The 23,703-nt window shown below is 51.0% G+C and overlaps 3 protein-coding genes across 6 annotated transcripts; all 3 read right to left on the bottom strand.

The window, feature by feature from the left end:
* Positions 1-209: 209 nt before the first annotated feature.
* On the bottom strand, positions 210-2,391 carry ATF4 (activating transcription factor 4). Its single transcript, XM_049885204.1, has 3 exons — positions 2,203-2,391; positions 1,211-1,528; positions 210-1,127 (listed from the first exon to the last, which is right to left on the bottom strand). Exons 2-3 carry the CDS (start codon positions 1,434-1,436, stop codon positions 292-294), a joined length of 1,062 nt encoding a protein of 353 aa, XP_049741161.1. The 5' UTR covers positions 1,437-1,528; positions 2,203-2,391; the 3' UTR covers positions 210-291.
* A 3,880-nt stretch (positions 2,392-6,271) lies between these two features.
* LOC126076555 (mitochondrial dynamics protein MID51) lies at positions 6,272-15,990 on the bottom strand. Of its 4 annotated transcripts, none has more exons than XM_049885199.1 (5): positions 15,901-15,990; positions 14,702-14,852; positions 10,764-10,941; positions 10,297-10,559; positions 6,272-9,771 (listed from the first exon to the last, which is right to left on the bottom strand). In XM_049885199.1, the coding sequence occupies exons 2-5, from the start codon at positions 14,843-14,845 to the stop codon at positions 8,965-8,967; spliced, it is 1,392 nt and encodes a 463-aa protein (XP_049741156.1). In that variant the 5' UTR covers positions 14,846-14,852; positions 15,901-15,990; the 3' UTR covers positions 6,272-8,964. The 4 variants fall into 4 exon arrangements, with proteins under 4 accessions (XP_049741156.1, XP_049741157.1, XP_049741159.1 ...); XM_049885200.1 differs by lacking the exon at positions 15,901-15,990 and adding an exon at positions 13,145-13,264 and having other exon boundaries at positions 14,702-14,777; XM_049885202.1 differs by lacking the exon at positions 15,901-15,990 and having other exon boundaries at positions 10,764-11,542; positions 14,702-14,782.
* Positions 15,991-20,569: 4,579 nt separating this feature from the next.
* Positions 20,570-23,270, bottom strand: LOC126076564 (MIEF1 upstream open reading frame protein). The gene is made up of 2 exons (XM_049885215.1): positions 23,178-23,270; positions 20,570-20,810 (listed from the first exon to the last, which is right to left on the bottom strand). The coding sequence occupies exon 2, from the start codon at positions 20,780-20,782 to the stop codon at positions 20,570-20,572; it is 213 nt and encodes a 70-aa protein (XP_049741172.1). The 5' UTR covers positions 20,783-20,810; positions 23,178-23,270.
* Positions 23,271-23,703: the final 433 nt, after the last annotated feature.

The following is a 23,703-nucleotide window of genomic DNA, read 5'->3' as shown; positions in this document are numbered from 1 at the left end:
AAGCCCAACTCTTTGCCTGAAACTCGGGGACCCAATGGAAACCATCACCTTCCATGACCCACCCCACCCAAACAGCCTATCAAACCTGTGATCCTCAGTAATGATCTCACCCACCCCTGGACCCCATGAAGGACCAGAACCCACTCCTGGAAGGGTTAAGTGAATCATTTTAGCCACAAATCAAAAAAACTTACGATACACAGCACATCTACATAAGTACTTTCACTACAAAATAATTTATTACAACACAGCTTCAGCGCAAGCCTCCTATATACAAGCACCCGTTCCTGACTACCCTAGGGAATCCCTTTTCTTCCCCCTGGCCCTGCGGACCTCTTCTATCAAGTCTTTCAGATACTGGATCTCCTTGGCCAGAGAATCCGCCCTCTCCTTCAAAGCCTCGTTTTTCTTTTCTAGCTCCTTACACTCATCCGTGAGGGCCTCCTGCTCTGCCCTCTTTTTCTGACGGTACCTAGTGGCTGCTGTCTTGTTCTGCTCCATTTTTTTCAGTTTCTTATCCAATTTCTCTCCCTTTACTTTTGCTGCTACCACCTTCTCTCTAGGAGGATCATAAGGTTTGGGGCGAGCAGAGCCACCGAGAGCAGGTGGAGACAGCAGGCTCCTATCTGGAGAGCCCCCAGAGGTGGAGGGGCTGTGCTGGGGAGATCCTGGACAGGATTCAGGGCTCATGCAGATGCCACTGTCATTATCTGAAGGGGCCTCCTCCTCTTTTATGCACTGAGGGACCGCGGTAACATACAGAAAAGAATCTGCCTTTCTATCTCCTTCGGAAATATCCACTTCACTGCCGAGCTCTAAACTAAAAGAATGGTCTGGAGTGGAGGCCAGGACTCCGGGGCAATGGGGCAGAGGTTGCAGGAAGGTCAATGGGGCAACCTGGTCAGTTTGGGGAAAACTTTCTGGGAGATGACCAATTGGGTTCAATGTCTGGGGGGGCTCATTCGTCTCCTGGACTAAAGGGTCTAAGAGATCACAGGTGTCATCCAACGTGGCCAAAAGCTCGGCTGGCATAATTTCCAGGTCGTCTAGACTCAATAGGGCATCGAAGTCAAACTCCTTCAGATCCATTTTCTCCACCATCCAATCTGTTCCGGAGAAGGCATCCTCTACAAGACACAAAAAAGTGGCATCAACTCTCCCCAAGCACAAGTGACCCAGACCACGCCGGGGGATAAGGACAGCCACTCACCCTTGCCGTTGTCTGAGGCATCGACCAACCCGTCCACAGCCAGCCATTCGGAGGAGCCTGCCTTAGCCTTGTCCCTGGAGAACCCATGCGCTCTGCAGTGCTTGGCCACCTCCAGGTAGTCGTCTAAGAGACCTAGGGTTTCTTCAACCCCCAAACCCGACTGGTCGAAGGGGGACATCAAGTCCCCCACCAACACCTCGCTGCTCAGGAAGCTCATCTCGGCCATAACGCGGGGCCTTGCTGAAATCGAGGAATGTGCTTAATTCGAAGGTGTCTCTGTCGGTTACAGCAATGCTGCTGCTGAATGCCGTGAGAAGCCTGCAAGGAGCCGGGAACGAAGGCCCATCAGACACGGGCTCGTCTGGGAACCTCATCGTTCTGCCCTGAGACAGGACGGCCGCGTGGGAAGCCCGCTTGGCTTTGGAGAGTGGGGCGCACGTGGCCTCGGAGGCACCGAGCACCCTTGGCTGCGTCCCGGCTCAGCCGGCCCCGCCGCGGGGTGAAGGCCCTCTCCGTGCTGCCCAAATACGGCCGCCGCCCCGCCCCGGGGAAGGCGCTCCCCGCGCTGCCCAAATCCGGCCACGGCGCCCCGCCCCGGGGAAGGCGCTCCCCGCGCTGCCCAAATCCGGCCACGGCGCCCCGCCCCGGGGAAGGCGCTCCCCGCGCTGCCCAAATCCGGCCACGGCGCCCCGCCCCGGGGAAGGCGCTCCCCGCGCTGCCCAAATCCGGCCACGGCGCCCCCGCCGCGCCCCGCCCCGCCCCGCCGCCGCCATCTTGGCTCCTGCCACGTTCGCCGGCCGACGGCGCCGGCCGCTCCCCCCGACCCAGGGCGCCGGCGTCTCGGGGACACCCAGCAGGGCTCCCGCGGCGCCGGCGCCTCGTAAAACAGCTTCCTGCCCCCGCGACGCCGCCCGGCCCCAGGACCGCGCCCGGCCCAGCCACGTCCGCCCGGCCCGGGACGCCCGGCCAGCGGGCCCCACCCCGGTACTTACGCCATGGCTTAAGCCGCTGGGGGGTGCCGCTGCAGAGCCTGGTGCTGCTGCCGCCGCTGCAATGGCCAACGCTGCCGCAGGCACTGCTGCCTCTAATACGCCATGACGGCTGCGGACCCTGCGGGCGGGGAGGGAAGGCGCGGGCTACGTCTCTGCTCTACATCTGAAGGCGGGAGGAGAAATGGCCGCCGCGCCCTCGCGGGCCCTTTATACACGCCGGCGCGGGCCGCACCACAGTCATGTTCCTCCGCCCTGGCCACGTGACCTTCGCCTCTTACCTCCGAGGTTTCGCCTATCTGACTCCCTGATCTTTTCCAACCCACGGTCTTTAGGTCCAGGACGTAACTGTAAAAAGAAAATGAGCTATTCTCAAGGCCTCGCGAAAAGAAAGAGGCGCACTACTTTACAAGGCTGCTAAGATTAGACGCTCGGCGCCCCGGAGAGCGGAGGAATCCCTCGGTCGCCTCGCTTCCGGAGTCAGCCGAGGGGCGGGGACAGAAGCCTCTCATCCCAAGCCGCCCGGTTATCGCGCGAGATGCTGGCGGGAGCGCGCGTCGAGCTGATTGGGCCTGGCATGGAGAGTTACACGTGTCTCGGGCTCCCATTGGATCAGGACGAGGTGGGCGGGCTGCTCCGTGACGTAGCCCAGGCCCGCGCGGGAAGGGCCAGAGCTGTCAGCGCGGTTCCCGCCGCCGGCCTCGGCCCTTCGCTGCCCCTTCTCGGAGACGCGCGGCTGGGGCGGCCTCTCAGTCCGGGCCGCCCAGCACCCACGACCGCGCCAGCACCCGTCTCCGGGCAGCTGTAGCCCAGGGCGCCCCAAACAGTGGCATTAGGGCCCGGCCCCTTCCCTTCCTCATTGACGTGACGAAACAACGCCAGGCCGGGCTCTTTGTCCCCAAGTTCCTCCGCCCATCTTTTGTTCTGTTTGTACACATGGGGTTGACTTCCCCCCTGGAAGGGCCCTGGAAGTTACCTAGTGCAACCCTTTATCTTGCCGAGCGATCCCACACGGACAGCTGACTGTCCGCTAGAGATAACCACTAATAGCTAATAAAATTGCCCCCAGAAATAATGGGGAGCCTTGTTGCTACAGCAAAGAAAAACGGCAAACAAAATGTTAACTGCAATAAAAATGCTTTGAGGCAATGACATGAATTCAAGAGAGACAAGAGCACCCGGGGCCGCGGGCATCATTCACTGACTGGCTTCTGGTGGGTCCTCTGCGGGCTCCGAGGGAGTCCCTAGGATAAAACTATGTCAAAAGGGAAATGTCATTACATATGTGCATTCACTACTGCAAGCCCTCCAGTAGCTGAGAGGGGCGGGGAGAGGGCGCTAAATCTTCGGACCTCAGTTGGGAGATCACTAGACCCACGCCCCCCTACCGTCGAGGCCCAGCGCGAAGTCCTCACCCTCAACTCCTTGTGCGTAACTTTATCGCCCAACCTGTGTTTTACAATATCCATTCTGCTAAACTGTGTTTGCCACTCATTTAAAAGTATGCAGTCAAGCAGGAATTTCTTCCAGTTTATGCAGATGCAATTCCTCTGAGAACACGGGGAGACTTTATTCACCTGGCATCTCTCGCACTAGGATAGTTTCAGTAACTCCCAGTTCTGTCACTCCCAAGCATGACCAACTTCCCACGAAGTCATCCTAGTGACCCTGTGAGGAGAGAAGCTTGAGAACCATGTCCCTTTGCTGGGGGTTGGTGTGTTTGGGTGCGGCTGTCTCAGTCTGGGCCAGCGACTTGCTCTCTATGATGGAGCTGTAGAGTGCTGGGAAACCTCCCAACCGTGCCCTCATCCCCTGCCTGCAGCAGAGGCCTGGTTTCCTCCTCCATTCATCAGTGTGCCATATAGTTATTTCTACCACGGCTATGATGTCAAAAAAAAAAAAAAAACACTTGGGAAGCACTGTCCTGGAGAACTACAGACCATTTTTTGACTTGATTCAATCTAGCCCAACAAATTTTAAACAATACTAAACTGAGGCCTAACAGGATGAGGCATCTTGCCCAGTCACCCAGCTCCCACTAGAGGCAGTATGTAGTTTTTTTTTTTTAAGTTGCTATCAAGTCAATTGATGTGTGTCAATGGATGATTTTTCAAAGTAAGCCTTTCTTCTGAGGCACCTCAGGGTGGGCTTGAATCTCCAACCATTCAGTTAGCAGCCAAGCGCATTAACCATTCCCACCACCCACGGACTCCAGGGTAGGGGTTAAAACCCGAAAAATCAAACCTGTTGCCATCGATTCTGACTCCCAGCAACCCTTTAGAACAGAGTAGAACCACCCCATAGCGTTCCCAAGGAGCGCCTGGTGGATTTGAACTGCCGACCTTTTGGTTAGCAGCCGTAGCTCTTAACCACTATGCCACCAGGGTTTCCGGGTGGGGTTAGAAGACAGATTTGGGAGCCAAACCGAAAAGAATCCTGGCTCTACTATTACCTGGGACACTTTGGCTAAATGACTTAACCTCTGTGAGCCTCAATTTCCTCGTCTGTAAAATGAGGCTGCTGATGGTACCTATCCTCTGAGGATGAAATGAGGTCATACAGGTAAAGTACGTGCCTGCTTCACGGTCAGTGCTCAGTAAATGGTTGCTATTCTTACTATTAGAACTCAGGTCTTGGGATCCTGACCTCCCAGTCTCTCTGCCCTTATCTCCATTGTATCATCCTGCTTCCTCAGGGGACTTCACTATTCTTTACTGACAGATGAAACCAAGGACTATTTTTGAAGCATCAGAGATATGCAAGGAATACTAGATGCTGGGATAAATGAGTGGTTCTTCCTTCCCCTTGGGAACCATGAGTGCTGAAATACAGGAAGTTGTCGAAACTTTCAGGCAAAGCCAGCGAGAGCCCCTGAGCCCTTATACAATCTTCTAAAGAGTAACTAAGGGCCCCTGGGGAGTGTCCTCCTCTTGCTCTATCACAAGACTTCTCGTTGCCTCCGGCCTGATGATCATGCAGGTGCCTGAGACTTAAGTGAGGCACCCTAGTGGCGTGGTACAGTGGTTAAAGCACTCAGCTGCTAACCCAAAGGTTGGTGGTCTGGACCCACCAGCTGCTCCATGGGAGAAAGATGGGACAGGCTGCTTCTGCAAAGATTTACAGCCTAGGAAACCTTATGAGGCAGTTCTACTCTGTCCTACTGAGTTGCTATAAGCCAGAATTGACTTGACGGCAATGAGTTTGGTTTTGAATTTACTGAACACTGCCCTAGTTTTGGCACTGCAGAGGCCATGGCAGAATGACTCCGGTGGCAGCCTGTCCCATCCATTCTATTACAGAGACCCAGGTCAAGTCCTTCAAAGGTTCTCACTGAAAATGGAGACCCAGTTCCACTCCCAGAGGAAAATGTTTCCTGCCACGCACACAAGTCAAAGCTGTTGCAAAGTTTTATTTTCTTCTTCCCATGCTGTGGAAGGACATCATGTTCCCCAGCTGTATTTCCTCCCTCAAGGAGAAAAATAGTGATTCTCTGGGCCTCAAGGCTAAGCTGTTCCTGCATGGACCTGGCCAAGCCAGGACAGAAAGACTGGTGATAGGCTCCAGACTGACCAGCTATACGTATCAAATGCACTGAAGGAGAGCCAAGTGACTACAAGGCAAGTTGTGGACTTGGTCTCAGGACCAAGAATTTAAAGTCACAATGAAAAAGTAAACACCAACCTGACTGTAGTTACCCGAGAATAACCCCTGGTATTTTGGTCACTGTGTTAGTCCAGCAGTGTCTAACAGGGCTACAGCCTCACAGCCCAGTGCAGGGTCAGCCTTTGCCTAAATATCTCTTACCCTGTCTGTTAACTTCAGGAAGGAAGGGCAGAGCTCTAGCAAATCCTCTGAGTGAAGTTCACAGCCAGGGCCCTAGTCCTAAGGACCTTAGCAGAGCAATCTGGACACATGCAAGGTTCCCCACCTGGAAAATCATCTGCAGGGACCCTCCAGGGCCCTTTGATCCTAAACCTGATTCCTCATCAAAACCACTTGAGCTCTCAGCTTGAGTGGAGAACACGGGAGCAAAATCAGCTAATCTGGCGTGTGAACACAAGTTTACCAAACATAAACTTTGACATTAATTTATTAAAGAAAAAAGCCCCAACCAATTGTAAAAAGAAAGAAAGATATCCACTGTTCTGAGCTCATTTTTTAAGAAGGGGCAACAAGGAAGAACCAAAAAAACCTTTGATAGGGTTTTCAGGATAATAACGAGTGTCTTTTTAAGCCTGAGGCTCACTGTGTGGTTTGCTAACCTAAATGGTGCACAAACCCTCCAGACAGCAGGAGCAGATTCTGTTACTTCAGGCAAAGATAGGGGTTACTGAATAAGGAGGCAGAGCAGGGGAAAGCCACTACCATCTGTAACTAAAGTTTGAAAAAACAAACAAGGCAGAACAACGTCGCCCTCTTCCATCCAAGAATCTCAAAACGCTTAACCATCTTCCACCTTTTATGAGGAGGAAAATGGCAGCAAAGAGCGGCTTGCCCAGTCCCAATCAGCAAACCCTCCAGAACAGGCCAGAAGTGCCAGTGGGTGGAAATTCTCAGGACTTCTAAGAGGTTCTTGCTCGTAAAGTGACAAAACTACGGTGTTTGATTTTGTGGCTGACGTGGTTAGATGACAGAGGCATTCTCAGAAAGGCGCTCTTTGTGAGAGGAGGTAAACTCATTTCCCTCCCTACAATCACAGCTACACTTGGCCTTTGATAATTTAGTACTCAGTCTTAAAAATTGTTTCTTTTTTGAGCTCTCTTTCCAATGTGTTCTGTGGAATGTGGGAAAAGTGTAGGTTTTATAACGCTCACAGCAGGGATACCAAATCCTCTCTCCATAAACACTACTCTCTACTTTCCAACACTGCCAGTCCTCCCCTTTCCCTTCCCTCTGACGGACGCCAGGCAGGTTCCCGGAGCCCTCGACGCCCAGGTGTCACCCACACCCACTGCACCAGTCTCCCGGCAGCACTTGGTCACTTATACTTTTTTAAACTCCCATTTGATTCTGATGAACAGCCAAGGTGGGGAGTTTGTGCACTAACATTTCTCTCAAGGTTCTGAGCTTGATCTGTCATTCCCTCTCAGTATTTCACAGACAAAACAATCGAACCCCCTTAAGGCGTCCTTGCATACATATGGGAGAAAAGCAGGAAGAACAGCAAGACTAACCCTAGTTCTCAACCTCCCAGTCTATGACAAAAAGGGCACGGGAATCTCTACCCCAAATTCAGAGGGTAGCTGAGGCTTCAGTGCTACTTAGAGTCACTTCATGTCACTGTGGTTGGGAAGGAGTGAGACAGCTGCAGAGAGCTTCACCAGAATCTGATGGAGAGGTAGCAAGAATGGAAAAAAAATAACAAGACTTGATAGGGGGAGAACAAAATACTGATGGGCAGATGAGAAACAGAATTTATCAGCCTCTTGCCACAAACAGGAAAAAAAACAACCCGCCCGCAAAACGAGACGCACTGACATTGTATATTGAACACCCGTCCCCACGCTCAGGACACTTTCACATTGCCATAAATAGTGCAACTTTAGCAGCAGGAAATAAGAGGGAGCACAAAAGTCCCCACCTCCCTCTTATAGATGTTTTTCTCCACGTGCTCTCTTCTGGGTAGCACCCCCCTCCCCAGGTGCGGGTGAGACAGGACATGGGGAAAGAGGTCTGCACGTGTTTGGCTGCCCTCTGACCTCTGGAGGTGCCAGGAGTTCGGCCAACACCCCTTCAGGTTCCTATGGCAGACGCTGGGGACAAAGGGCTGGCTGTAGAGCCTGTTCTTGCTCTAAGGCAACAGCCTAGAAAGGCAGGGCCTGTTGGGGGAAAACGTGGTCACCGAGCCTCAACTGGTGACTGGATTTTCCAGCTGACATTCAGCTTCCTGTTGGCCTCCCTTCAACCTCTACTGTTAAGGCTGCATTCCTTAATGGTCCGCCCTGGCAGCCTTCCTGCTTTCTCGTCTTGTCTGACCTCTGCACACAGCAGCGCTGGCCTGCACCAGCCACGGATGAGGCACAGACATCAGGCACAGCCTCTCTACACCATCTCCAGTCACCCTGTGCCACACTCACTGTTGGTCCCTGGGAAATACAGTCTCCGCATCACTCTGCATCTAGGTCATCCTGAGCCTTCGCTCCCGTGTGGGTCGGCAGCGGTGTTCCCATGGGGCGTTCTGAGCACTCAGGAATACGAGTTGGTCAGGAGGTGAGGGGAACGGGCTTCCTTTCCAGGTCAAAGCGCTGGCCTGACCCCAAGAAACCCACAATACTGTCTCAGCACTCACTCTAGAGTTCTGCTTCAATGGCACTCAGCTGGAAGCGGCATCTTGACGGAGATGCTGCACTCAAGGGAAAAGAGCAAAACAAGGCGTGAACGAGAAGCAAAGACACTGAAAAAGGAATAGGCACCAGGGCAGAGGCAGGATGGACAGAAGCAGGACCCTGGGCCAAAACACAAAACATCAAGCGGTCTCAACAGTGCAGGTCAGCGTTCTGCCTTCCAATTCATTCTGAAAACACAGCGAGGAGGAGTGGGTGGAAGGGGGGAAGCACAGTGTTTGGTAGCAAAAATATAAAGAGCTGCGTGAGAAAATAGGAGGCTGAAGAGATGTCATTCTAATCAGCATGACGTGACCAGGGCAATGACCAGCAAGACAGGAGGCACCTAGAAGCCCTGTGAGGCACCAACTATGTAGCCAAGTGTTTCTAACGGACAATCCAGGGCTTGACCACCCGACACCCACTTTGGCCTTCACCTGCCCTATGTCTGCAGCAGCACCTCCGGCTCAGACAATGAGCAATAGAGAGTGTATCCCAATTCGTCTATTTCTTCAGGGGTGAGCTCTGCAAATAAGTTCACCTTGGGGTTTAGGGCACTGGGCAAGACCCCGGCCTCTAAGTAGCTGATGAGCCCCCTCAGGGCCTGCAGGAAACGGTCAGCCAGCACATCCGGAGACCAGTCAGCCTCCTCCTGGGCCAAATGGAGGATGACGTTGGTGAGCTGGCTAGCAGTGAGGTGGCCCAGAGCCGGCGTGGACTTGCATATGGCCTTGAGGATCTTGAGGCACAGAGATCGGCAGCCCGAGTCGGCCTGGTCCAAAGCTCGCAGGCGAGCCGTCTCAGCAGGACGTAGGCTCAGCCGCCACAGGTTGTCATACTGGGCTAGTCGGTGTGGTCTGGCCACCAAGACAGTGTCACCAAGGGTCACTGATGGCAGAAAGTCAATGACGAGATGCTTGTCACGCTCATACTGCACTTCCAGCGTCAGAGCCTCCGGGGGTGGTGCCGGGCGGATCACATAGTCCAAGAGGGACCCTATGGCTGGCCAGTTGATAGAGCCAGCCACTACCTTCTCAAACGTGTCTGCCACTGTCTTGGGGGAGAGGTAGCCCCCTACTACGCAGCGGTCCCAGTAACTGCTTCCACGAGGAAAGTATTCTGGGTTCTCACGACGAACCAGGAAGAAGCCAGGGACGTTCATGATGGTGTCCTCACCGGGGATACACGACCACAGGTTCTGCTCCAGCACAAGGGGCACAATGAGTTGGATGTGGTCGGCTGTCACCACCTGTCGAGGCAGAAGAATTAAAAAGGTTTTGAGGGATTCAATCTACTAAAGAGACATGCTTCCTCAAACATGGGTGCCACCACCTTCATTCCAACAACAATGGAAACAGAAATCTTTCAAGCAACCCTATCACTCCACAGAGAGTGAGCACACCAGAGACGGCTCGTCCCACCAGGCCCCATCACCTCTGAGCACGAAGTGCACATAACTCCCCCCACACCGTGAAAGACAGAGGGCAGACTCAAGAGAAGAGAAAGCTAGAAAGGACAGGCAGGGCAAGAATATGGGAAGGAGAAAACTCCTAGAGCTTCTCTAAAGAGGTAAGTATGACTAAAAAGATAAAGTGTTAAAACACGAGAGCAAAAAATGACAAACACGGATCTCCAAATAGACTGTGGGACTCAGAAGCTGGAAGACTTCAGCCTTTCTGACAAGGCTGACACACTGACATTCTGTACCAATGGCATTACTGAGGAGCACCTTGGTCACTACCCAACCCACTGTTAGTGACAACTGCCTTGTTACCTGCAGGTCATCATAGAGGCTGCCACTCAGGTACATGTCCCGAAGTGGCATGTCAGGCAACTTGGCCCGCAGGAAGCCCCGGAGCTCGGCACATATGTCCACGGCGGCTTGCTTGGCCCGAGCCTGCTCGCCAGCAGGGATGGCTGCCCGGTTCCGGTAGTAAGTAAGAAGTTTCTCCTGCAGGGACATGCGGAGTCGTGACTTCTTCAAGTCTACCTGGCCCTTCCTGGTCAATGGCTTGGGCTGGGGTGGGCAGAATGTATCTGCCAAGGCAAGAGAGAGACGCACGTGAGCTCTTCCCATGCTTGCTCAGTGAACAGCCACCTCAGCCCCAGAAAGGAGAACGGCTTGGTGCAAACAGCAAGTGCTAGCACAGTGCCCAGCACGTAGGTGCCAAAGAAATGTCCAATGCAGGAGCAGTGCAGAAAGCCCAAGGGAGCCCCAGAAGGGGTAACCACCTCTTTCACCTGTGTCAAAGGCCGTGGAGTCCGTGGGAAGGGTCTGCAGGGACCGGCTCAGGCCTGTCTTCACGTCCTTGTTCAGCAGTCGGGGGGAGCCCATCCAGTTTGGCTCTTCCCAGCTCCTTTTCCCAGCATGGCTCAGACGGGTGGGGCTGGTGGGGGCACTGATTGCTCGGTCATACATCTGAAAGAGCAGAGAAGACACAGGACATACCTCCCTTCCATCCTCTACTTCCTTCCAACTTCCCTCCTCCCCAGAAGCTTTACCCTGCCAAGTGCAACCACTACTTTTTAATAACTTTGGTTTTTTTCTAGATTATACAATACTTTGTTCCGTGTAGAAAAACTGAGAAAATGCTAAATAACAGATGAGAAGCAAATTTATCCAGACCACCACCACCTGAAGAAAACTATTGTTACTATTTTGCTGTATTTCTTTCTGAAAATACATATTTATGTAATTAGGATCATTTTCTAGATATACTTTTGAAACCTGACTGTCTGGGTCATCTAGTGCTGCTATAACAGAAATACCACAAGTGGATGGCTTTAACAAAGAGAAGTTTATTTCCTCACAGTAAAGTGGGGTAAAAGTCCAAATTCAGGGCATCAGCTCCATGGGAGGCTTTCCCTCTCTGCCGGCCTTCGCATCAAGCTTCCCCCCCAAGACTAGAAGCTTCTCCAGGAAGGGACCCTGAGTTCAACGGATGTACTCGCTCCTGGCGCTGCCTTCTTGGTGGTGTGAGGTTCCCCTTCCTCTGTTTGCTTCTCTTTCTGTTTTCTCTCTTGAGAGATAAAAGCTGGTGAAGGCACACCCCAGGGAAACTCTGGTTCCGCTGGATCAGGAATGTGACCTAGGTAAGGGTGTTAAAATCCCACCCTAATCCTCTGTTAACAAAAAATTACAATCACAAAATGGAGGCCAACTACACAATACTGGAAATCATGGCCTAACCAAGTTAACACATATTTTGGGGAGACACAATTCAATCCATAACACTGATTTTTTTCATTTAACATCACGTTGATCATTTCCCCATATCACTAAGAATGCATAAATGTTTTTCTGACTATGCAACATTGAATGTAGAGCAGCCCCCCCGCCATCTGCAGGAGATACATTCCAAGACCCCCAGGGGATGCTGACAACCACGGATAGTAATGAACTCTATATACTGTGCTTTTTCCTATACATACATGGTGAAGTATAACTTATAAATCAGACACAGTAAGAGATTAATAATAATAAAATAAAATTATAATACACTGTAATAAAAGTTACATGAAGGTGGTCTCTCAAAATACTGTACTGTACTCACCCTTCTTCTTGTGATGTGACAATAAGATGCCTACGTGATGAGATAAAGCGAGGTGAATGATGTAGACACTGTAACCATCCCTTACTTACAGTAAATGGCTTGGTGTACCCTGTTCTGGGGACCCCTGGCTGAAGTCTTCCTATAAGCTCAGTGCTTCCCGGTGCAACACTTTGCCATCAATCGGAATACATTTTCTGTTCACGTCTTCCACCCACAAATTTAATGCCTTTTCCACCTTAACTAAGCACATACCACGCAGTGTAGCAGTAACTTTCGCAGTCTGAGGTGCGAGAGCAAAACCAGCACAAATTTCTTTTTCCTTCTTCACAATTTTATGGATAGAAGGTTCATTCATGCAGATCTTAGCAACCCTCAGCATATGACTTCTTTTCTTTCCTTAGTAAGCTGGGCGCTTTTACCTTTTCACTTAAAGGAAGCACTTTACGGCATATCCAAACTGCCAGCACCACCACTCTTCCACTTTGGGGCTGTTATTAAGTACAATAAGGGTTACCTGAATACAAGCACTGCGATACCTCGAGAGTGGATCTGATAATTGAGGCAGCTACTAAGTGACTAACAGGTGGGTTAGCCTATACAACCCAGATATGTTGGACAAAAGGATGATTCACTTCCTGGGCGGGACTGAGCAGGAAGACCCAATACTTCATCATGCTACTCAGAATGGCACGCAATTTAAAACGTATGAATTGTTTATTTCTGGAATCTTCCATTTAATATTTCGGACTGCCATTGATCATGAGTAACTGGAACTATGGAAAGTGACAGCACAGTTAAGGGGGGACTACCGGACCATAATGTTGAACACTAAGTCACTTATTCAACAAATACTACGTGTCAGGCATTGCATTGGGCAAATCTGCTGCAAAAGATCTCTTTAAAGTGTTAAAAAGCAAAGATGTCACTTTGAGGACTAAGGTGCACTTGAACCAAGCCATGGTGTTTCAATCCCCTCATATGCATGTGAAAGCTGGACAGTGAATAAGGAAGCCCGAACAAGAACTGACGCCTTTGAACTGTGGTGTTGGCGAGGAATATTGAACATACCATGGACTGCCAAAAGAACGAACAGATGTCTTAGAAGAAATACAGCCAGAACGATCCTTAGAAACGATGGCAAGACTTCATCTCACATACTTTGGATATGTTATCAGGAGGGATCAGTCCCTGAAGAAGGACATCATGCTTGGTAAATTGGAGGGTCAGCAAAAAAAGCAGAAGACCCTCAACGAGATGGACTGACACAGTGGCTGTGACAACGGGCTCAAGCATAACAACGAGAATGGCTCAAGACTGGGCAGTGTTTCATTTCTGTTGTACACAGGGTCGCTATGAGTCCGAACTGACCTGAAGCAACTTGATGGCACCTAATAACAGGCATTGTTCTAGGTGCTAAAGATAAACCAGTAACCCAGAGACCAAAATCCCTGCCCTCCTGGAATTTTCAGCGGAAGGAGAGCGATACAGGTAATGAATAATAAACAAGTTAAATATAAAATGTGTAGATAGGACAAATGTTAAGAAAAATAAAGGTGAATGACTTTACCTCAAGTCATCTGGCCTTTGTTTCTGAGTATTTAAAGTGCCTTTGTTATCTAAACCATACCTGAAGGTTTGTGCTAAAGGTGGGGGCTGGGCCTAACCGGAAAGACCACCACTTAGCCTGGTATCAGCTGACCTCAGGGGAAGGAGGGGCTGATCCCATCAGTCCTGATTATGTAATGAAGTCAATGAAAGCTCTGGACAGGGAAGCTCCATGGCCTTCTTGGTTGGTGAGGCACTGATGGTCAAAGGAGGGTACAGCATCCTTTGGGACATGGGAGTGCCACACTGGGGACCCTCCCAGACCTTGTCCTATGCGTCTCTTGATTTGTATCCTTTTTTCCTACAATAATGCTGTAACGATTAAGTGCAGCACCTTCCCTAAGTTGTTCCAGTGAATTATCAAACCCAAAGGAATAGCGAAAGCCATGAGGTCAGAGTGAGGAAGCCAGGGGAACTCCTGAGCTTGCAGCTGGCGTCGTGAAGGGGTAGAAGAAAACCCCAAATTTGTAGCCAGATCAGAAGTTACGGAGCCTAGGAGGGATTCCTGAGTTTGCAGCTGGCATCCTGCAGGGGTGGATGAAAACCCCAAATTTATAGCCAGCTGGTCCGAAGTGGGAGCCCTGGTGGCGCAGTGGTTAAGAGTTCAGGCTGCTAACCAAAAGGTCGGCAGTTCAAATCCAGCAGCTGCTCCTTGGAAACCCTATAGGGCAGTTCTACTCTGTCCTAGAAGGTTCCTGAGTCGGAATCTACTCAGCAGCATTGGGTTTGGTTTTTTGGTTTGGTCAGAAGGGAGGATGTCGTGTGGATTCCCAAGCTTGTGGTTGTCAGAAGCGACAAAGCAACACTCCAGGAACGATATTTTAGTTCTCTGCAGTTTTTTACTCACTGGGATAAGCTTCTTTATTTTTATCTCCAGTCATTTCTTTAGGGCAGATTCCCAGCAGCAGAATTACTGAATTCTCATAAATTCTCATCTAAGAGTGCCCAACAGCCAAGCTCCACTTCGCCAGGGCCGCCACACCACCTCTCCCACCCCTGGCCCTGGCTGTGTGCACTTACCCGCTTAACTGCCAGTGTGGCGATGCCCAGCATGGCCGCTCCACCCACCCCCAGCACCAGCCGGGCATTGGAAAGCACAAAATCGATGGCCGTGCCGATGCCATTGTCATCCTTCTTGCCTTTGCGCTCACCAGCGCCTGCCATCGCTCACCTGAGGATGAAGGCAGAGCAGAGTCATTGCCATCGAGATGGCAAAGATGGCACTCACTCAAAACCCATCCCTTCCCCTCCCTCTCCCAGCAGGCCGGGCCCCAGCAAGTTCAGGGTGCTCGGTGAGTCCCAGCAGCCCAGTCCTCTTGCCTCCAGCACCGCAGGCTCTAGGGCCTAGCGGGAGACACCATGATCCGGAGGAAGGGGAGAGCTGACCATGCTCACTGTGGGAAAACTTCTTGACTGATCTATTGAGATTATGGAAATATTAACCTCATTGTCTGAAGGAGCGCTAGTGGCACAGTGGTTAAGCGCTTGGCTGCTACCGAAAAGGTTGGCGGTTCGAACCTACCAGCATCTCTGCAGGAGAAAAGACCTTAAGACTGCAGCCCAGAAAACCCTACAGTGCACTTCTACTTTGTCCTATGGGGTCACTAGGAGTTGAAATCGACTCGATGGCACACAACCATCACCACCTCACTGTCAATCCGTTCTTGGGTTAGAGTGAAGTAGCCCACCACTCAATACAGCCTCCTCTACCCTTCACAAGTAGTTCCTTTCGGTTAGATCTGAGAAGGGCATTGAGGCTCATCCAATCCCATCCCATCACTTCACATTCAGGGAGGTGGCTGGCCAGAGGCCCCAGGGAAAGGGAATGGGGGCGGTGGCCCCAAACCTCCCGACTTCCAGCTCCTGGTGTTACGCTTTTTCTGCGTTAAACCAGTTGCCGTTGAACCGATTCTGACTCACAGTGACCTCACGTCTGCAGAAGGAGAACTGTGCTCCACAGGGTTTTCACTGGGTGATGTTTTGGAAGTAGATCACCAGGCCTTTCTTCCAAGGCGCCTCTGAGTGGACTTGAACCTCCGACCTTCCAGTGAGCAGTCAAGCACATTAACCACTGCACCACCCAGGGACACCTACGTCATGCCTAACCTTAAACTAATGAAACTGGTCCTTATTCCATCTATCTTCTGCAAAAAAGAAGAAAAAAAAAAACAACTCAAAATAACACAGACCAGACCCCTTGCACACAGAGACATAATTACCAGTCCATATGTGAGGAAGGTCCAAAGAAGCAAACAACCTCCCGTGGATGCTCCCACCTGGCAAAGGCTTTGTTTCTTGGGGCCAACGTGTAGCAGGGCTACAAAAAGCTCAGGTGGGGCTGGCACCGTGAGACTGAGCACAAAGCACACTGGTAGACTTGGCTGTTAACTGGAAAACAAAAAACCGTGTGATCAATGCACTTGGAAGATTAAGAATGTGGTTCCAAAAATGAGCACATGGGCCCACCATAGAAGCTGGCCTCCTCACCAACGCAGGCACCACTGGGCTCCGCGTGCAGCTGTCACCAGAGATGGGTACACACTTGCTCCTCGGCAACACTGGAGTCATCCCGATGGAAGCGCCACTAATCCCCAAATGCGCCATTTCCCTTAGAGTCAGAACCCTGGGCTGACCCAGATGAAGGATGGCAGTGTGGTTCAGATCTGAATATTGCTTCTAACACTGCTACTCTCGTCTACCTCCCATGTTCCACACACGGGAATTAACAAGGAGAAACACATTTGTATGCCACTCGGGGTCCCAGTGTCTCCAGAATGGGGGGGTACCAAGAAATGGCATCAGTATCGCTAAGGACACCTTCCAGTGCAAAATAACATTCTTCCTAATACAGGTAGGCCCCGACTTACGATGGGGGTCTGTTCCGACAACTCTGCTCTAAGTTGGTTCTAAGTTGAATTTTTTTTTTTTTTTAGTTCTCATTGTTATTGCCTTTTATTATCAGTATCTTTATAAATCCAATCTTTATTTGTCTTTGGGGGCTGGAAACATTACATAAAAACTTACAGATATATTTTAACATTGTACGTAGTATGTATTACTAATGGTAAAGTAAGATATACCAAAAAAAAAAACCAGACAGCCCATTGTAAGTATGGTTGGTCATAACTCCAATATGTCATGAATCAGCAACTACATGTGTTACAACTGGGGATTGCTAATTTCGTATCTCACGTCTCCTGTCTATACACCCCCCTCCACACAGAAAAAAAAGAAAGAAATACTTCTGACTCCCCTTATTCCAGCAATTCAGTGAACTAAAAATCACTGTCACAAGTCCAAAAATATTTTTCCCCTAACTAGAGTTCACAACCTTGGTGGCACCTTTTTCTCCACTGTTCACAGTCAATAGAGGCTTCAAGTTTAAGGACATAATGAAAGGATGTTTGGTCAAATGAAGTCTATTCCTACTTCAACTGCATGGAGCAAACAAGGCCAAGGAGAAGAGTTACACTCAGGCAAAAGTCATCCTCCCTTCAGTGGCCACTGAGACAGACGGGACACGTCAAACTCAGCTGAGGCAGAGTGATCCTATCAGGACTTTACACACTTCCCCACACATAACGATGACTTCGGTTTTATTTTTAAAAAACAAAAAAACTTTTACTGATGAATATTACAAAAAGGCAAACCCCTGCATGCACCCACCCTCTACATGATCCTTGAAAATGAACTGATCAGAAGTTGGAAGGCGCCTCCTCGGCCCTTCTGACGGCAGCATGATGGAAAAGAACATGGCTTTTAGAGTCAGAAATCCTGAGACTGAGTACTTGGCTTTGAGCTCTGGGTAACCTCGAATGAGTTACTAACCCTCAGCTCTGAAAGGAGGAGAATGATCCCTGCATGGCCTAAATCATAGGCTTGATGTGAGGAAAAACCACCTACTAAGATACTGTACGCCATCTCTTTGTAATCTCTAAAGTGCTACATGAACGTGGGCTGTCATTAAGTTTCTGAAGATTCCCACCCACAGGACAAATGATCAACTTCCAGAAGGCAGCTGGCAATCCGGACTGTCCTGAGTTACCTTTCACCCATGAAGACCGAGCTAAGAATGGCCTCTACACTCACACTGATGCCATCTGGGCTAGAGATCAAAACAGAAAGTTGGGCAGGAGTGTTAAAAGCGCTTCCTACCCTAGTGTAATAGCTGTCCTAGAGCTGGTGGCCTGGAACAGGAGAGCACCCACGAGCTCCAGCAAAGAGAGATGAGTCCTTCCTCTGCTTATCCACTACACATCCTCTACGCAGTTTCTGCTCTCCTATCTTGGAGCCCTCTAGGAGGCAAGCAGAGGGGCCAGGCTCCTTGGGCAATCCAGAAGGAACACTGACCTGGCAGGCAGGGCTGAGGGTGGAGAATCTGATTTCTACCAACATTTCAGGCAAGTTATTTAACCTGACTCCCATGAGTAGAAATACTTGTCACCCCAATATAGTGAAGACGATGAGTAATGGAGACCTTGTGGCTTCCCAGGATGACAGCACTGAACTAGGAAAATTCCAATTTATCTAGGAAGTTTACCTGAAATAGTCATGTGACTTAAAACTACCATGTTTGGCTTGAGTACACATGAGTAGCTAATATGTACTGAGTGTGTGCCATGCGCTGGGCACTCTGCTGGACCTTTTACACGTATTACTTTCCTTATCCTCGTACCAATCCCATGAGGCCAGTAGCATTATCATCTCCAATTTACACACGAAGAAACTGAGGCAGAGGTTAAGTAACTGGCCCAGGGTCACTGCGTTAGTAAGCTGTTCTGCCGGGACTTGAACCCAGAGCTCATGCTGCTGAGAACTAGTTTAAAGGGTCCCAACTAGATTGCAACCCCACCTGTTCACATCTATTGACCAGGAGGGACCAGTCCATGGAGAAGGACATCATGCTCGGTAGAGGGTCAGCGAAAGAGAGGAAGGCCCTCAACAAGATGGACTGACATGTGCAGTGGCTGCTAACAACGGGCTCAAGCATAATAAGAATTGTGAGGATGGCGCAGGACTGGGCAGTGTTTCGTTCTGTTGTACACAGGGTCCCTACGAGTTGGAATCATCTCAAAGGCACCCAACAACAACGTTAACCACTAGACCACTGCTTCTAGGGTACTTTGTTTCCTTCACTGCTACATCCCCAGGGTGAGCAATGCTTGACACATAATAAATATTTGTTGCATAAATGAACTATTAACCCTACAATGGGTTACTTTTGTTTTGTTTTTGAGGGAGTGGTGGTGGCAACGTGTAGCCCAACTCAGTTAAATTAAGAATAGAAAGACTCTAGTAATCACTATTTGCCTTCTAATCCATTACCCCTCCCTGTGCAGGCAGGCTCCCATCCCACCCCTAGTTCTGCATTGCCAAAGGCAGGTCTGCCAATAGACTAAGTGGCTGGGGAGAACCAATAGCCATTATATAAGGCTCCTCCTTCTGCTTTCCCTCTCTCAGTTATGAACAGCACCTTCCATCCAGCAGGCAGGCCATATACCTCCCAATATCCTCCATCCTTCTCTCTGCTTCTCCTGCCTCAGCCAACTGGTCATCAGGTCCCCCTAAGGTTGTACACGCTGCATCTGTGTGCGGCAACCTCCCTCGATCTCATCTTGCCAGGTCTACTGCTTCTAGTATCTCTCACCAGTCTATCTTCCACACTGCCACCAGCACGATCCCTCTAAAAACCAGTGTGGCCACATCATTCCCTGCTTAAAGGCCGTGATGCCCCCCACTGTCAGATATATAATTGAACTGAGGATTCGGTGTCCTTTAAACCTGGCCTCAGCCTCCACTCTAGCCACTTGCCTTACACCTTACAGATGTGCCATTCTAGCCATGCCAGTCTTACGTTTCCAGACTACAAAACGCATTTTCCACCTCCAGGCATTTGTTTATTCTTGCCCCTCTGGCTGGCAAGCTTCTTTCTCTCATTCAAGGCGGACCTCAGATGTCTTCTTTATAGCCCTCCCCACCACCCTGCCCATCTCTACAGTCTTTACACAATGCTCTAGTATAGGGCCGAACACACTGGAATAACTTCCTGTGATTCCATTAGGCTGAGTTCCTTGACAGGCCATATCACTCATCTCTCTCCCCAGAACCTACGAGAGAAGCCAGGTCCAAGGAAGGCCTTCTGGGAACAGTTGCTGAATTAAATATAACCATAATATTACAGTGGGACTTCTTGATAACACTGGCATCGCGTGTAAAGAGAGCTAACATATCATTCGTCAAGTGCCATTTTAAGTGCTGTACACACGCTACCTCATTTAATTCTCGTACTAACCTTAAGAGGTAGGTACTGTTATCTCTACTTTACAGATGAGGAAAGAGAAGCCTGGAAAGGTTAAGTGCCTTGCCCTAAATCCCACTTGGAACTCAGGTACTCTAACTCTGGAATCTGCGCACCATGCTTGCTTTCTAGGCTGAGTTGTAACAGAATATAGTTATGTTTTGGGGGACATGATCTGACCCACAAGATAACTGAATGCACCGAAGGATGAGCTGGCTTGTAGCTGAGCTCTACAGTTTTAACCAATGTCTTTGCTAACATTATCACATGTAAAATGTTGTATGAAATAAAATGGTGTTAGCAATTCTGTTCTGGTGGGCCTTTTCTTCCTCAAAAAGAGAACACACTCTGTTAAACACGTCTGTATTTGCTCACTGATTACTAATGCCTAAAAGATCACTAAAGGAAAGGTCCTCCCTCTCCTGGTCCCCTGCATCAGAAAAAATGACACCTACCTGAACAGGGGCCTACCTACCTGAGGCTTGTTAATGCATCTGTGAGGTGGGGGTGGCACAGAGTTGGAGTGTCTACAGAAGGCACCTTTGTCCTCTTTTCCTTGCAACTGGGGTAGGAGGGGAAAGAAGAGGATTCTAAACAATCCCTCCCAGTTTGCTGCGGAGGAAGAACAGGCCCTTCTCCAGCTGCCTCTCCCGGGCCTCTGGATCCTCTAGTTTCTGATTTTTCCGGAACTCACGGCGGATAGAGGCAAGGTAGAAGTCTCGATCAGTGTAGCGTAGCTCTCGGCCCTGGCGCAACAGAGTCCGGTAGAGACTCAGCACCGCCTCTCGGCTCCACGGGGCCATGGGGGACTGGCAGGGGCTAGGCGGCGAGCTATAAGCAGAGGTGAAGAAACAGAAGCCTAGAATCAGAATTAAAGTCAGAAGGGCCTTTAGAGAATATCCAGCTCAGTTCTCCATCTAGGTTTCAGAAACACCTACATCATAGTATGAGCTAATGGCAGGGCAAGAACTAGACCTCAGCCTCCCGGCTGCCTCTCCTGGGAGAGCACAGGTTATGGTGAAGGGCCAGGGCTCAGAAGCCAGACTGCCTGGGCTTGAATCCTGGCTCTGCCACTTGCTTGCCATCCCAAAACAAACAAACCCAGTGCCGTCGGGTCGATTCCAACTCATAGCGACCCTATGGGACAGAGTAGAACTGCCCCACAGAGTTTCCAAGGAACGCCTGGTGGATTCAAACTGCCGACCCTTTGGTTAGCAGCTGTAGTACTTAACCACTACGCCACCAGGGTTTCTTTACTTGCCATGAGACTACGCAAATTCCTTAGCCCTCTGAGCATCAGCTTCTTCACTTGTCAAGTGGAGCTGACGATAACGGTACAGTAACAGCACCTACCACACAGGGTTATTCTGAGAGCTGGATGAGATAACTCATGTAAAGCACCTGTAACAGAACTTCACCATAAGAGGCAGTCGAGAGTGGAGTCCCTGGGTGACACAAACCCCAGAGGCTGGCAGTTCAAACCCACCCAGAGGCAGCTGGGAAGACGGACCTGGCGATCTGCTTCCGAAAAGCCTTGAAAACCCTATGACACAGTTCTGCTGCACACACGGGGCTGCCATGAGTGGGAATCAACTCAACGGCAACTAACAACGGAGTAGCTGAAGACAGGGACTCGGAGCCGTACTCAGGAGCCGTGTTACCTTGGCCAAGGTTCTCAATCTGTCTGCGCTTGCCTCAGTTAGTCACTATAAAATGAGGAGAATAACCATGTTTTCCCCATATAGGAAGTGTGGAGGTTAGACAGGTTAACGTATGTAACTTGTTTAGAACAGCACTGTGCATGTACTAGGCGCTCTATCGGGGACAGCTATTATTAGCGCTATCTAGCCTGATACGTAAGCACTCAACGAATATTAGCCTTAGTTATACATAAAATGCCACCACCTTCCTTCAGTAACAATGAACGCCTACACATGCAGAGTGTTGTCATTTGTAAAGTGCTTTGTCATCCATCTATCCCATTTAAACCAAGGAACCAACGAGGTGCTCAGGTCCAGGTTCATAACAATAATAAACAAAAAACTCACTGCCATCAAGTCGATTCCAACTCCTAGCAACCCTACAGGACAGAGCGGAAGTGCCCCGTAGGGTTTCCAAGGAGCACCTGGCGGATGCAAACCGCAGACCTTTCGGTTGGCAGCGGTAGGTAGCTCACTGTAGCTCTTAACCACAGTGCCACCAGGGCTCCATAGCAATAACTCCACACTAACTCACTGAGTGCCTACTATGCATCGTGAATGTTCTAAGCACTTCCCAAGTAGCAATCCATCTCATTCTATCAACGACCCCAATGTCATCATTACTCTCATTTTAAGCCGAACAACTTGCCCGTGGGCGCACAGCTGTAAATGGGAGGATGCACTCCTGACCCCAGCTCTCTGTCTCTGTGATGACAGCTTCCATTTGCTGGGTTCCTACCATGTGTACACCACTTCTGGGTGCTCTACAAACCTTCCCAGCATGCGCCCGGAACGTAACAGGGACTCAAAACAATCTGTTGAATGAAAGAGGGCATCGGCACAATGTCCCCAGGTGGAGAAAACACTACCCCCCTTTAAGAAATAAAGAGACTGAGAGGGGGAGGTATTTGACTGGAAAGATCTGGACTTTGAGCTCAAAGCTAGGCAGCCAGCCATTAGCCTCCGGCCTTACTAACTTCCTGTGCCAGCTTTAACAAGCCACTGTCCCTGTCCCTTTTTCCTCAACTGTGTAAGAGAGCTCCGCTCGGCCCTAAGGGGCTCCCGTAGTGGGAGACATGAATCTAAGCAAATCAACAGGAAAAGTAAAAGCGCTTTATGAGGTAGCAGGCGACTGTCACGACGAGGGGTGTTACTACAAGGTCGCTCGGCGAGTGGGCGGCTGAGCACGGCCTGTGCGGCTCCTCCCCCGACCCTCGGGGCGGCCGGGCCCAGCTGGGCTGCGAAGACCCCGAGGTTGGGCAATCCGACCCCGGGGCCCAGGAGGACCCCGGGAGGACCCCGGGAGGCTGGGGCGGGGTGGGGAGACCCGGGCGTCTCCCGGGGAAAGCCGAGGGCGGGCTGGGTGAGACCCCCCAGCGGCCAGGCGGGGAGCCCGGCCCCGGGCAGGACGGAGGGCCGGCGGCGGCCGCCCGGAGAGGAGGCGCGGCTAGCCCCTGGCGCCCGGCCGCCGCCGGCCCTCATTCCGCCCCGCACTCACCCGCGGACCACGCGCGCTACCACTCCTCAGGATTCGCCTCTCGCCGGGTATCTCTCCCCGGGTCACCAGCCAACATGGCCCCTTCACTTCCGGGACGCGACCTTGCGCGGGGAGCTGAGGGGCGGGGCTGAGGGAGCGTGGAGGCGAGCGGAGGCGGAAGGACTTCTGGTCTTCCCTCTTCGCTGCCTCTCCGGGCCACGCCCCTGAGGCTCCGCCCACAGCCCCGAGCCCCGCCTACTCGCGTGACGTCAGGCTAGGGACCGGCCTGCTAAAGCCGTTCCGGCCCCGCCCCCGCGAAAGGCCGCCGAGGCCGTGGTCAGGCTGAGACTGCGGAGGATGTCCCACGAGTGGGCAGACAGGGAGCGGGCACCGGGCGGCCTCGCTCTCCAACGAGGCCGCTGCCCCGGCTAGCCCCCACCTGCTGCCGGCCCCCGTGGCCTGTCAGGGGCCATGAGGATGCTGAGGGCATTCTAACACTGATATTCCCTATCATGGTTTTCCAAACTCTTCCAAACCCATGTGCTCA

This window comes from Elephas maximus, chromosome 4, assembly GCF_024166365.1.
Source record: "Elephas maximus indicus isolate mEleMax1 chromosome 4, mEleMax1 primary haplotype, whole genome shotgun sequence".
NCBI classification, from domain to species: Eukaryota; Metazoa; Chordata; class Mammalia; order Proboscidea; family Elephantidae; genus Elephas; species Elephas maximus.
This window is presented reverse-complemented; position numbering and strand designations above follow the sequence as displayed.